The 14406-nt window shown below is 41.2% G+C and overlaps 1 protein-coding gene across 2 annotated transcripts; it reads left to right on the top strand.

The window, feature by feature from the left end:
- The first annotated feature begins 212 nt into the window (after positions 1 to 212).
- Positions 213 to 3233, top strand: LOC104585616 (DUF740 family protein). 2 transcript variants are annotated; one of them, XM_010242551.3, is made up of 2 exons: positions 213 to 1277; positions 1374 to 3233. In XM_010242551.3, exon 1 carries the CDS (start codon positions 465 to 467, stop codon positions 1101 to 1103), a length of 639 nt encoding a protein of 212 aa, XP_010240853.1. In that variant the 5' UTR covers positions 213 to 464; the 3' UTR covers positions 1104 to 1277; positions 1374 to 3233. The 2 variants fall into 2 exon arrangements, with proteins under 2 accessions (XP_010240853.1, XP_088752156.1); XM_088896030.1 differs by having other exon boundaries at positions 1364 to 3233.
- The last annotated feature ends 11173 nt before the right edge of the window (positions 3234 to 14406 follow it).

The raw sequence follows: 14406 nt of genomic DNA, 5'->3' as shown, positions 1-14406 counted from the left end.
GTACCCGTGTACCTGGTTACGGACCTCCTAAATCCCTAACCCCGTGATGCGAGCATTGCTCATTTGCTCACAAGTAAACCGCTTGGACTCCGCGTGGTATTTTCGAAAATCTAAAGAATATCCATGTCGTTTTATTTGAGCCCATGCCCAACGACTCTAATTTCTAAAGCCGAAACGCTCTGTTCCGGCTAACAACCAACGCTTGCCAATCGGCGATCAATCAACCAGAACCCCCTCAAGTCTCAACCACGGTTAAAAGTCCTTAACCTTGGTTAACTCTCTGCCTGACTATTTAAAAGCCCAAAACAAAAGCCCACCCTCCCAAAATACCATTTCACTTGCAGCCAACGAAAACAGGACCAGAACACTCCCCCAACCCCAGACAAGATCAAGAACGGAGAGACGAAGCAAAGCCAGAGGAGATAACGAATAGCGAACAGGAAAGAAGAACCAGGGAATCAACAATGGCAATGTTCATCGATGATGAAGAAGTCTGGAAATGTCGGAAGCACCCTTCCAAGCGTCGAACTACTGGTGTCTGCCCCGTATGCCTCAGAGACCGCCTCATCAGTCTCTGCCCCGACTGCGCCAACGTGCGCCCCTGCACTTGTTGTCCTACTTCTTCCTCTTCCTCCTCGTCATCCTCGTCGTTCTTCTCTCGCTCGTCATCCAAGTCTAGCAACGGGATCGGAGCCATCGGCCGCATGTCAAATCTCATTGACAGTGAACCCGCCTTCCGACGGTCAAGATCCGCCGCCTTTCCATTTCTCCGGCGAAGGCTGGACGATAAGGATGACTCAGCAGCCAGGCTTCCCCCCTCGGGGCCCCGGAGCAGGCCGTCGTTTTGGTCGGTTTTCAAGGGTAACAAGCCGAAGAAACCGGACGAAGTCAAACAAGTTGCACAAGAAGACGAGATGAAGAAGAAGATGATGAGGTCGAGGTCCGTTGGGTTCTCTCTTTACCCACGTTCCGTCGGCGCTGGTTCCGGCGGTGATGAGAGATTGAAAGCTAAGGGTTGGTATTTCCCGAGCCCGATGAAGGTTTTCCGGCATCATAAGACGCCTAAGGTTGTTCAAGAACGGTCGCCGCTGTGCAGGGGCTGAGGCTCATCATCATCAAGAAAATCAAGAAAATAAACATGAAAATATCTGTATGTTTTATTTTCTTTATTTTCTTCTTGTTAATTTTTTGATAAAAAAATTTAATTTTTGTTATTAAGGTGAGAGATTCCAGATTGTAAATGTTCTCTTCGCCTCTTCGATACATCATTAACAAAGGTTTGGATTTTTTTTTCTTATTTTTCTTAATTTATTTTCATCATTTATATTTTTAATTTATCTTAATTTTCTGTATAATGACGAAGATACCCTCAGGCCCTTTTAACGCTTAACGAACTGACCGTCCTGACTACGTGCTGGCTTCAATCCTACTCCTACGTGGTATCCAAAGTATCCACCCAGATTGAATCCGAAGATCAAATCACTTGCATGTGCGCCACGTTTACAGAAGTGATGACGACTATGCATAGTTAGGTTTTTGGATTATCAGATCACTAATTCATTTATCCTGTTGGCTGTTGATCTATCTGTTCCATTGCCATCATACCATCAATTATGGGATACGACGGAAGGTATTGGTCGCGATCAGCCATCAGATGGTTACCGCAAATGCGGGTCCCATTGTGGAGTGCACTTTACCAATTAAAATTGGTAATGCGCCTATACTGTTCTACATTGGAAATACCGAAATAGGAATCATCCCACATGCAAGAGTATGATTCGGTATAGGAGATTTATTATATTAGACTTAGAGGATAAGTTTTAAAGTTTCAGGGTGAGAGAGAGAGAGATTCTGAAGTTCTGAAAGAAGGCGACATACAGTGTTAAAACTGGCTTTCTAAGAAGTGGTTATTATTTATTAATTTTTAATGGCTAATTATAGTTTGTGGCGTGTAAGGGGTTGTTGGGCTTTAGCTTTTTGACAAGCTTACTCTTTGACTCTTATAATCTTATTAATTAGTCTGACAATTAGGACCCCATTTTTGGGCCCATGGCTGAATTATGTTGGTCTTGTGCTTCTATAAAATATATTGGATTGGATGGTACGTGGTGTTTGTGTATGTATGAATGTAAGACAGTAAGAGAAGAGAGGTTTCATTCTTTCAACGTTTGAAGTTTGGAAAAGGTTGAATTGAAACGTTAGGAGGAAGAGAAAGGGAAGGGTGGGTGATGGGCAAACGAGGTTATTGCTATTTCCAGCAAGCAAACTTTGACGAGTCTCAATGGTCCATACTCCATACAGATTAAATTAACTTGATCAGTTGTTTGACCATTTTGCCCTTGACATCCTTCACATGTTACTATGTCATGCTCCCACACCTAGTCAAATATACATACTTGGGTTGAAACATTAACAAGTGTAGCTATCTATTGACCGGAGGCTGTTGTCTTCCTGAGCAAAACTTCTTGGTCAGCCGGCCTTCGGCGGAATCTCAAGGGGGGATTAGGTCACCACTGGCACAAAATATCAATGAATCCCCTTGTTGGCTACCATTTATCAGTCTACAACTGATTCAGCTGGATTAGACAGAATAATAAAAAATTTAGACTAGAGGTTTTGTTTGGTAACTGTGGGCCTATAATTGTGGTACCAATAAGTAAGAAGGTACTGTTTCTCAGCCCTGAAATGATAAAATCTGGGGCTTACAAGAGTGAGAACATGGATTGGAGTATGAGAGTAGGTTACGTCCATATCCACTCCACTCCACCCCTCTCCCAAGACCCTGAACGGTCGGGACCAACAATGGAGAATGGCCGTCAGCAAGCATCATGGCCTGCCCATAATGTGACTCAGCAGTTCAGCCCATGCCAAAACAGTTTAGTTTAATTATCTGCTCGTTGCGTTCTGTCAAAGTGTATAAACAATGTTGGGTTCCTATGGCTGGCTATGCAGAGTGATTTCAGGTTTTGGTGCCCTGTTTGGGAGGGCTTTGACCCTGCAGCTTCTCCCCGTGCAAGATGGGCCCTATCTGGACAGTCAGACAGCTTACAAGTAATGTTTGGTGAAAACCCTAGAAAGCCCAACTAGCTTGCAGCCAAAATACATGGCTTTCCATTGGAACTTGTTTTAATTTAATGGCTTCTCCAAAGCAGCTCAGGAAACGAGACTTTTGTTTTATTGTATTATTTTCTTTTTCATATGATTTTGATGGTTATAAATTCCCTTGGTTCAACCCCATGACTCGAGTCTCTATTTACGCACTAAAGAACTTTAGCCGCAAATTGTTTCCATTTACTGTTTGCCACAAGTAAAATAGGTTCTAGAGACAAAAGAAAATGAAGAACAAAGAGTTATACAGAAGCGGCATCTTAAGACATTCCTGGGATTGATAGCGGCCTTCCGCTCTAACCAAGGTGAGGGTTGCTGTAGTGCACACTATGGCCTCGATCTAGGCACAGTTTCGGCAGCCGGCTTCCCTAGAGTGCGCCAACTGTGGCTTGCTGAGAGACAGAGAGTACTGAGTTCGTCCGCTTCCTCGGCAAGATTCAGTTGCCTGCATGGCTTTACGAGGTCCTCCAACATAAGCGCACACACACAGGGGTTAGGTTTACTTTAGTAGCGAGATGGAACAAAAGACAAGGACAAAGGGGTCTTTTACATTAGATGAGGTTTAAAACTCTAAACAAGTAGACAGTACAGACATGTAGAATAAAATAAAATTTACCGAAAGAAACCAAATACCAAACATCAATGCTTAGTTCTTATACTAAAATTAGGGTTTGTCTGTGGAAGTGGGAGAGGAAGAGGGGTGGACAGTGGACACACGGGGTCCCCACTTCTTCCTTTCCGTGAAGGGGGCGGATAAAGGGTGAGTAGCCCTACATGGACAAGCAGATTTTTTTTTAATCTTTTTTAATTAACTTGAAAAGAAAGAAAAGCAGGTGAGTACAAAGAAGGATAGAACTTGGAAGCTCTCGTTCTTAGACGATTTGTTGCACATGTGTTTTGTTGCAATTAGAATAGACATACTGTTAATGTGGCCCTACGGACTTTGTTACATCCACGGAGTCTTTATGGTTTCTCACTGTAGTGGGTTGCGGGAAATAATTATATAGATTATAGAGAGGTAATGGCTTTAGCTTTCCAATTTCCTTTCTTTCTTGCACTACAACTCTACAAGAAGCCGCTTTTCAGAGACAAAATAATTATATATTTTTAGAGGCGCTTTCTTTGAAAAATTATTGCCTCTAAAAGCCACAGAGGAAGTTGCCTTATTTGTTTCTAAAAACACCTGTCATTAATTCAATATAGATTATAGAGGTAGCTTTCTCTGTGAGTAAACTTCAGTGACGGTTATCTTTGTAGACCATCAAACATCCACTCTTTTTCCATTTAAAGCAGTGGAAAAAAAAAATGTAAGCGTCCACTCTTTTTCTCATTTATGGGGAGATGGTCCCAATCCACGATTGCAGTTATTGTAAAGATAGTGTGAGTACCAAATCCGAATTCTACACTAGTAGGGCTCATTTAGAAGGATTGAACCCAAGATTCAGAACCACCAAGAAGTCATCTCGTATAATTCAAGGTGGGGACATGACAGCAAATCAAAGGCTTTGATTTATTTGTTTCGGCACAGGGCTACTACATAGCAAATATGGGTTGAAAGCTGTTTCAGTTGTGTGCTCCTAATAAACTATACAAAGAGGCTGAAGTGGATAGCCCTTTATGTGACAGACTAACAACCAATTTGGGCTTTCCATATTTTTCACCAAAGATGGATTATAGGATGTCTATGTGGTTCGGCTGCTTTGAAGCGCTCTAAAATTGCATGCCTTTCGAACTATCCGAGTATGGGGTTTCTTCCAAGAGAGTAGATTTAAGCTCAATCCCAACTTGGACTTTGTTATTCAATCAATGAAATGAACAATGAAACCCACTTAAATAAAGTGGATCATCTGTTTTGAAGTAATTCAACAAAGCTTTATCCCAATAAAGGTTTTCATGGGCAAAAAATGAGATTTGAAAAGCTTTAAATTATCAGCACTTTGTGTTAAGACAGTTATCGGAAGGGGTGTGTTTGCATAGTATTCCTGAATTTTAGATTTAAGAACATGTTTTCATCTACTGATTCGATGTCCTGCTTTTTTATAAATCATAATAATAATATCTTTATTTCAAAATTTATTTCTGTTACAAAAATCCATCCTTTGGTGGTCACAAAATATGAATTGCTTTCTAATATGAGATGAACTTGGTTTTTCTTAAAAAAAAAACATAATAAAACAGTTTAAAGATGCATTTCAACTTATTTGGCAATGTAGAAATTTTAAAATACACATAAATTGTGAAAATAAGAGCTTTTATATTATAGAGCACCACCTAAGAGTAAATTAGTAAAATACAAATGAAAAATGAAAACAAAAGCAATCACATCATAGTGCACCACCTAAGAGTAAATTGGTAAAATACAAATGAAAAATGAAAACAAAAGCAATCATATGTATTATAGAGCACCACCTAAGAGTGAGATTAATAAAATATACAAATGAAAAATGAAAACAAAAGCAATCATATTATAGAGCACCACCTAAAAGTGAGATCGGTAAAATACTAATGAAAAATAAAACAAAAGCATTGAGCACCACCTGTGAGTGAGATTGAAAAAATACAAATGGAAAATGAAAACAAAAGCATCTATGTTATACATAGAGCACCATATAATGGTAGGGATTGGCACAAAAGGGTGTCTTAGCAGTCGGCACAATGCTAATACTGCAAGCAAAAGCTTTGTCTATGTTTGGAGCCATGGTCATTTTTTAAAAAAATTGTACCACGTCGGATCTACATAGGCGTTTCAATAAATGCCTATGTGTCACATTGTTTGGTTCAGCCGATTATAAAAAAATCGGGCATGTCTCGAAAATCAGGACTTCATCGATGCATCAGTGAACTGAAAAACAATATCAGGACTTCATCAATGTGTCTGTCAGCATATACATGAAAAACAATAATGAAAATCACTTTACCAAGCAGCATAGGTTTTTTTGTGAAAAATGAATTTTAGATGTATGAACATTTTTTCTTGAAAATCGATCCCAAAAAACGTTCACACTTCCAAACACCATATAAATTTCCATATTTCTAAAATATGTGTACAGAGTTTTTGTTTTCGTAGAATCCCGTTGCTACCTAAAACCCCCCAAACCCTAATTGCAACAGCATTTGATCCCAAGTCTACCTGTTGAATTCTATATAGGCTTGTCTAGAAGTAGGAACAAAAACTACTTACGGATGCTGATATCGAGTGATATCATATTATAGACCCCACCGGAAACACCCATGCTTTTTCTAAATGTACAAAACAACAAAAAAGAGAAACAAACATAGAATGAAAGAAAGACATCAACATGGAAAATGTGTTTGACAAGTGACCATTGGGCATTGGCTAACCTAGCTAGACCCAATAGCTGAGATATTCGCTCGGATCTCTCCAAATTTACAAGTAATTACCCTGTTTTTCTTTTCTTTTTTTAATCCCAAAGATGTTCAAAAAAACACTACAGACCAAGTAAATAGCAACTCCATGCAGATCAGCCCTATGGCCGTCGAATTTTGAATATCAATAAGAGTTGAATGGCACACCATTTTGCAAGCACCGGCGAATCCAGAAAAATCCATAAACTGAAGGATCAGTAGCAGGTGAATAGAAGAATCAAGGTTTTTAAAATCAAATCAGATAATGAATCGTTTAGGGTTCAGTTTTTGGGTCAAATGGTTTGATCGTTTGAAATGAATAGATGGCTCATTCAGAAAAAAAAAGTAAAAAAAATTAAAAATTTAAAACGGCCAAAAATTATTGTTTAGGTCAATGATTTAAACAGTTCGACCACTCGGATTAATGATTTATTGGCTAAATCAACGATTTTTGGTAAAAAAAAAAAACAATTCTACGGTAAAACGAAACCGATCAAAGACCGATTCCCAATTTTTTCAGTACGATCCGGTTTTGAAAAGATTGAGAAGAACAATAACAACTCCGTGATAAGGTGTTACAACCAATACAAGACTATATATATATAATTGTTATTGCCCGGCCCGACATTCGTTAGGTTTTGCAGGTACATTTCAGAGCTGATCCAACGCCATAATAATCAACCAGATTTTTTTGAAAAAAGCCAAATGTAGACTTGGGAGGCCTTCTTTTCTTTACTTCTTCAATTTTTTTTTTTAACCTAGAACGACTCTTCAAGCTTGAGGTCGTTTTCAGGCATGCCCTTGGTTATCAACTTATGATGAAAGCAGTTTGATACACAACGAGCACAAGTTTCTTTTCTTTCCCGTTTTTCTTGATAAGCGAAGAAGTTTGGGGAAGTGTGTTTCCGGTGGGGTCTTCAAATTTTAACTGAGATGTTCAGCAAGGTTTAAAATATTGATAAGGGTGATATAGTATCGGCCTGTATCGATATTATTTTCTTTTATTTTTTTTTCTGAATCTAATTCAGAGAGGCTGGTCTAAGGCCGGTCTATCCCTTGAACCATTCGCCAATTCAAAACACCTCATATAGGACATATAAAAAAGACTCAAATATGATACATATCAATCAATATAGGTAATACATAACGATATTTTGAACGTTGATGTTCAGCAATAAATTAATAAACTTAACCAGAAGCCTCCTCTATTGATTTCTAGGTGATGTTGCGCGATCTCGCTGCTCCCTGCTGGAGGTGATCTGGTTTCCAGGCGGACGACGAACTAAGTTGAATCTGTAAGAGTAGGATCAGAGAACACAGGGTTACTAACCCGGCGAGGTCGCTCCGATGCTTAAATTAGTATACTTGTTGCGAGCTGAAATAACTTAAGAATGTAGAGAGCTAGAGTGCATAGAAATCACGCGTACCTTGTGCCCTCGGGGTTGGAGCCTTTATATAGAAGAGTCCTCGTGGGTTTCGCGAATAAGTTCTGGGATTTTCGTCACGATTGGACCCGTTTCCAATTCATCACTTCCGGCCGAATCGGTCGGGGAGATAATGCTAGCTGTTACGCGGCGTGATCCCGTGAGGCTCGGGATCCGTTGGAGGGGTTTTTGGGATCACCACGTAGTGGCATGTCGGTATCCCCGAGCTGATGTCTTTAAGCCCCGAACTGGGTTCAACCCCGAAGTGCCTTGGGACCGAGGTGGTCCTGATGTGACCTTGTACTGAGATAACCCATGCCGAGGTGGTTTGATTATCCGAGTCCGATCTGTTGGGGTCTTGATATGTCAGATTGAGTTGTTATGTATTAGTCAGGTCATATTCACGTATCCCCTATTACTACATCGGGCCAAATCGCCCTTCATCACTAGGCATATCATATATGATTACCACATTTAATTTAGCAACCATGATTTTGTCATAGACACATGCATGTTGTGTCTACATTCAAGGAATTTTGAAATTTCATCATCACTGACTTGAAATTCTAGCTTTTAGCTATTGCAATGAGCTGCGTGGACAGTGGTCCCTTGTTGCGAGCTCTTTATAGAACAACTTGAGTTAGAAAAAGGAAAGGTTGCTACTGGATGGTGATTAGACATCACTTTCTCCCTTCCTTAGGCCAAATTGCACCATGACAAAGTGGAAATGGGCATTCCTATGATCATCACCGTGTGTTAGTACGTTTGTGAGGGAAGGTCCAAAAGAAGAAAAGTCGTTTGTTTGTTAAAGATTTTTTGAGTGTATATGAACATCTAATGAAATGAAAGGTTCAAACTATCGATGTATATTTTAATATAAAGCCTTATAAGATTTTTCATCTTTTTAAAACAATTATATTTGATGTAACAGATGTCATAAAAATAATAATTTCTATTCATCAAAACACTGCAATATCGATACTTTGAACCATTTTATCTACATTTTATTGCACCTTTTTGTTTCTTCTTTTCTTTTCTGTTGTATATTTGCGGATCCCTCGTAACATGGTTTTAATTTGGATACATTTAGGTTGTCTTTGGTTTAAAAGAAAATATTGTTTGTGATGATGGCGGATTTGGCCCTCCAATGATATTGTGACATATGGTGCCTCGGAACAATTAGGTGATACCCGAAATTACTTAGGCAACAACTTGCTTTAGCCAAGTTGATGGTATCCCACTTGGCGGCCTAGCACAGGCGCAAACTGGCGGCCTGGCCCAGGTGTCGACCTAGCGGCTTGGCACAGGCGTGAACTGGCGGCCTGACGGCGTGTCACAGGCGCCGACCTAGCGGCTTGGCACAAGCGACAAATTTGGCATGCATATCCTAACACTCCCACGATCCTTAGAATTTGGCTGACGTGCCAAACGATCCAAAGGGTGGTCAACGTGCATGGCGGTTACCTCAGGGAATCTCGGACCACTTAGATGACTTCTCGGAAATCTCGGATGCAGTGCGTTAACCCCACGCCAAACTATGCCTATATAAAGGCACCAACCCCAATGGCATAGGGGGGAAAGTAAGCATATTCTAGCTCTCATACTTTGTGATTTTTAGCTCGCAGTCTACTATGAGAGTACTGACTTAAGCATCAGAGCGACCTCGCCGGGTTAGCCACCCTAGGGCCTCTGACATTGATTCCTTGCAGGTCTCTAAAGAACTACGAAACTCAACAATCAATCCAGCTCGCCACCAGGCATCTCGACACTCTGGTCAGCTCGGCAACTAATAGGCAGCTCGGCCCTCTGGTCAGCTCGTCACTTAACCTGCCTAACTCGGCCCAGTCAGCTCATCACCTAACTTGCCTAGCTCGGCCCAGTTAGTTCGACACCTAACCTGCCCAGCTAGGCCCAATTAACTCGGCACCTAATCTGCTCCCAGCTCGGCCTGGTCAGCTCGACATCCAGGTCCTCATCCAGCAGAAGTTAACTTCGGCCTCTAAGTCATCGGCCACTTGGAAGCAGACCAAATGACGATGTACTTAGCACAAAACATTGATACATCACCAAAAATTGATCCATCAATTGGCACCGTTTGTGGGAAATGCTACAAAAAGCTAAGTTTTCATCATTCGAAAGGCTAAGTCCTCTTCTTCCAGAAAGCTAAGTTCTCACCTTTTAGAAACTAAAAGCTCTCACTTTGTAGTTTCCATTTTTTATGAAATCAAAGACTATGCATGAAGTTGATGGCCAACAGACTAAGCAGCTCTACCAACTTTATTTCAACTCAGATAAAGCCTCATCAGTCCTCTTCGTGAGGTACCCTCTACAAAGATGAGCTCTTCGTGGCTTCCGTGGGAGTAGGCGGCCAACAGACTGCATGAACGCCCCTGCCGGTCGAGCCTTCCAAGACTCCCGTGCGAGCTGGTGACCTAAAGTCAGTAGTGCTGCCCCCGTAGGTCGAGCTCCTAATAGCTTCTTGTAGGAGTGGGTAACCGGCGCCACTAATAAGGCTGATGCAGCGCAGCCGTAGATCTAAGGTGTCGAGCTGATAAAAGACCTCGACACCACATAAAACCCAGTCGCCTCTTCGGCATGGGCAAAATCAAAGGTCAAGGAGAGTGGACTACGGGTCGCTCCCAAAGCCTAAGGGCTAAAGTGCCGAACTGGCAAAGACTTCGGCACCACATAAGACCCAGGCGCCTCTTCGGCATGGGAAAAACCAAGGGTAAGGAGAGTAGACTGTGAGTTGCTCCCAGAGCCTAAGGAATTGAATCGACACTTACGAGCTCATTGAATTAGTCATTTCAAGCCAAAAGGAGCAATCTACTCCCTTCACCGAGTTACTTTCAGCTCGGGAGTGGGGGGCAAATGATGAGGGTGGATTTGACCCTCCAATGATATTGTGACACATGGCACCTCGAAACAATTAGGTGACACCCGAAACCACTTAGGCAACAACTTGCCTTAGCCAAGTTGATGGTGTCCCACCTGGCGGCCTAGCACAGGCGCGAACTAGCGGCCTGGCCTAGGCGTGCGGTGCATGAAGCCCATGCCAAACTATGCCTATATAAAGGCACCAACCCCAATGGCATAGGGGGCAAGTAAGCATATTCTAGCTCTCATACTTCGTGATTTTTAGCTCGCAGTCTACTATGAGAGTACCGACTTAAGCATCGGAGCAACCTCGTCGGGTTAGCCACCTCGGGTCCTCTGACATTGATTTCTTGCAGGTCTCTAAAGAAATACGAAGCTCAACAATCAATCCAGCTCGCCACCAGGCAGCTCAACACTCTGGTCAGCTCGGCAACTAATAGGCAGCTCAACCCTCTGGTAAGCTCGTCACCTAACTTGCCTAGCTCGGCCCAGTCAACTCGTCACCTAACATGCCTAGCTCAGCCCAGTGAGTTCGACACCTAACCTGCCCAGCTCGACCCAATTAACTCGGCACCTAATCTGCCCCCAGCTCGGCATCCAGGTCCCCAAATGACGAGGTACTTAGCACAAAAAATTGATACATCACCAAAAATTGATTCATCAGTTTGTATAAGATTCTCTACTTTTCCTTTCTTTTTCTATCTTTTCTTTCAAAAAAATACAGCCTTAATTAGGGTAAATTTTTCAATTGATTAGTAGAATTGATAAAAGAACAAATGAGAAATCTAAGAGTTGTGTTTCCATTTAAAGTTCAAGAGGTGCAATAGATGGTTTACCTCTTAGGCTCCGCTTGTTTTTTGGGAAGTTACTTATCTAGGTAAATGCACTCATTGGGGTAAGTGTTTCCTCATAAAGACTTACCCGGGTAAATGCATTTATCAATGTTCTTTTATTTCTTAGGTAAATAACACGATAACTGTTTTAGTCAAAAAAAACCATGATTAAAAAGGGCAATTGTCCCATTTAAGTGTTGATAACTTCCCCCCATACCCACTTAGGAGATGGGCATCACATGTGAAATCGGATTTGTTTCCAATGCACCATTGCAATGTACTATGAGGGAGAGCTTTACACTATGCTCACATCTTTTTGCAGCCATGCATCAAGAATATCTCTATATTTACATGTTTTTATTAATATGAAGATATTTTCAATTCATAGTTGCAAGTGACTCTGAACGCTGTTATGGACGCATTCCTCAGGAAGAAGTATCATCGCCGCCGACAATAGCAGGGACCTGACCACCGCCAGCAGCAGCAGTGATTCAATGTTCTCATCCTACCCAGTTCGGCAACAACAGTCTTATCCAGATTAGATTAGACTATCTTACTTGTTCTTATCTTATCTTATTAGTTGATTAGATTATCTTATCTTATCAGATTAGGATTAAGAGAGACTTATCTTATCCTTATCAAGATAGAGCAGGAGATCTCCCTATTCAGCAAGGAGTCTCCCTAGGATTAGGACTCTTGTAATCTCCTCTTTAAGGAGACACCATTATTGAATGAAGATATCGGATATTCAGTCAAGAAGAGAGTAAGGAGAGTTGGTGATCTCTTGGATAAATCACCATTAAGGCGGCCAAGATAGGTTCATCAAAAGCAGGGAGAAACAAGGGAAAGCAGGAGGTTTTTCCCGTGGATCAACCTGTAACGAGATCCTATTTGCGGGCCCTCAACAAATGCAATGTAAAAATGATTTTGTAAGGACTAAATCTGGTCTCCCTCACAGCATTGGGAACATCTCCCATAAATAATAACATACAAATATAGGAGATGCTCCCAAATCCCAATTGCTGTGAGGAATACTCTGTGATCAAGAACAAATCCAGATTTTAAACAAAAGGGTGCATAACAAGCAACATAGCCAATGGAAAGGAAACATACCAGAGATCCATACACAGATTGTGGGCTCCTAAGGAACAGGTCACTGGCATGTTCATTTTTAATGGTTGTATAGCGCATTGTATACACCTTTATTTGTACAAGATCTCATCTCTTTTTCCCTTGTTATTACCCAAAAAAAGCCCTTTTTTTTGCTGACGTGACAGTGTTTCTTTCTTTTGAAAATTAATAATGTTGCTGAAACACCTCTTTATTTTATTCTCCCCCTCCCCACCCCTAGATTGTTTATTAAAAACAAGGGAACAAACATGGGGAGCTGGTTTATTGAGAAAAGAGAGGGATAGGACAAAATGGTTCTTCATTAGCTTATTAGAGGAATCTCCACACTTTTACGTCTCTATTTTCTGATTTCAATAAAAACATCTTAAGGACTAAAGCAGATCATTCTCGTGGGTTAAATATTTTAAAAGGTTTTTGCTGGTACTGTGCAAATACATACAAAACAATAAAAGACAAAAGGTTTTTCACTCTATATATTTACATTTATATTCTTTCCAAATTGAGCCTTAAATTGCCTGTAATGAACTAATGATCGTCTCATGAAAAATACCCACTTGAGTTCTAGTGTTTTTGGTTTTTATTCAGTTTTACTCAGAGTTTAACTACTCAATTTAATCTTTTATATTGTCTCTCTTATAGTTGCGTTGAATTGTGCATTCTCCTTCTATCCCGGTCATGGTTATTCTTCTACTTAAACTTACTTCTCTAGAAAATAAAACATAAAAAACATGCCTCTCTAGTTCCCTAAGCAAATTAACATAAAGCCATTCTTGTAGGCTGCAAGCCTGCCAAGGCTTTGTCGTACAAATCGTTTGCAAAAATTTTTTACCTCGTGAAACTAGAAATCCATTTTTCGCTTTCTAGGTTCGGGTCATCACGTTTTAACCCGGGCTAATATGGATGTGGTCTGTTCCACCCATGAGACAACCTACTAACTAGACCGGCCCGGATCCAAATTGAAAAAAGAAACTACACTACCCTTATCTTTAATTCTGGATTTGTTAACCCAACAAATGGGTCCAGGTCCAGCCGGGGCGGCGGTCCTTTTCTTATCTAGAAGATTAGGTCAGTTCTCTCTTTCTTTTTCCCTCGTTTGGGGAGTGCCTGTACTACACTTTCAGAACACGTGTCGATCTTGTAAAGGTGACACAACGGCAACATGCTTTCCCCAATTGGCGTGACAGCGACGAGAGTGGAAAAGATGGGCCCCACGTGGGGAGGGGGGGCGGGGGTGAGACCAACTTTTGAGTTTTGATAGTAGCTCACGTGGTGGACGTCCACCGTACACACGTGACAGTGTCGCCTTCCATAGTGGTCGCACGTACGACTCAACTTTTTTATTCGTCTTTTGCAATCGGGCGTTGTTTTCAATTTCATTCGGAGGCGTAGGTGATGAGATGAGATGAAATAGATGATGTCTCTTCACTCATCAGTCTTTCTCCGCACATGGGTGATGGCCTGATGGGGATCTGAAAATCTTCTTCCCAAAGTCCCAACTCCCATCCACTCATAATTACCAAAGTACCATCTCTTATTCCGAAATGCCGAAAGTGTCCCCGAATGGATAGAGTTGTGGCCTGTGGGTGTGTAAAGTGCAAGTAATACACTACAATAGGTAATCTCTGTGTATGCGTATGGTAGTCAGTAGTCACACATCAAGTTAAAGC

The sequence above is a fragment of the Nelumbo nucifera genome, chromosome 1, assembly GCF_055504915.1.
Source record: "Nelumbo nucifera cultivar China Antique chromosome 1, China Antique-T2T, whole genome shotgun sequence".
In the NCBI taxonomy this organism is placed as follows: domain Eukaryota; kingdom Viridiplantae; phylum Streptophyta; class Magnoliopsida; order Proteales; family Nelumbonaceae; genus Nelumbo; species Nelumbo nucifera.
This window is presented reverse-complemented; position numbering and strand designations above follow the sequence as displayed.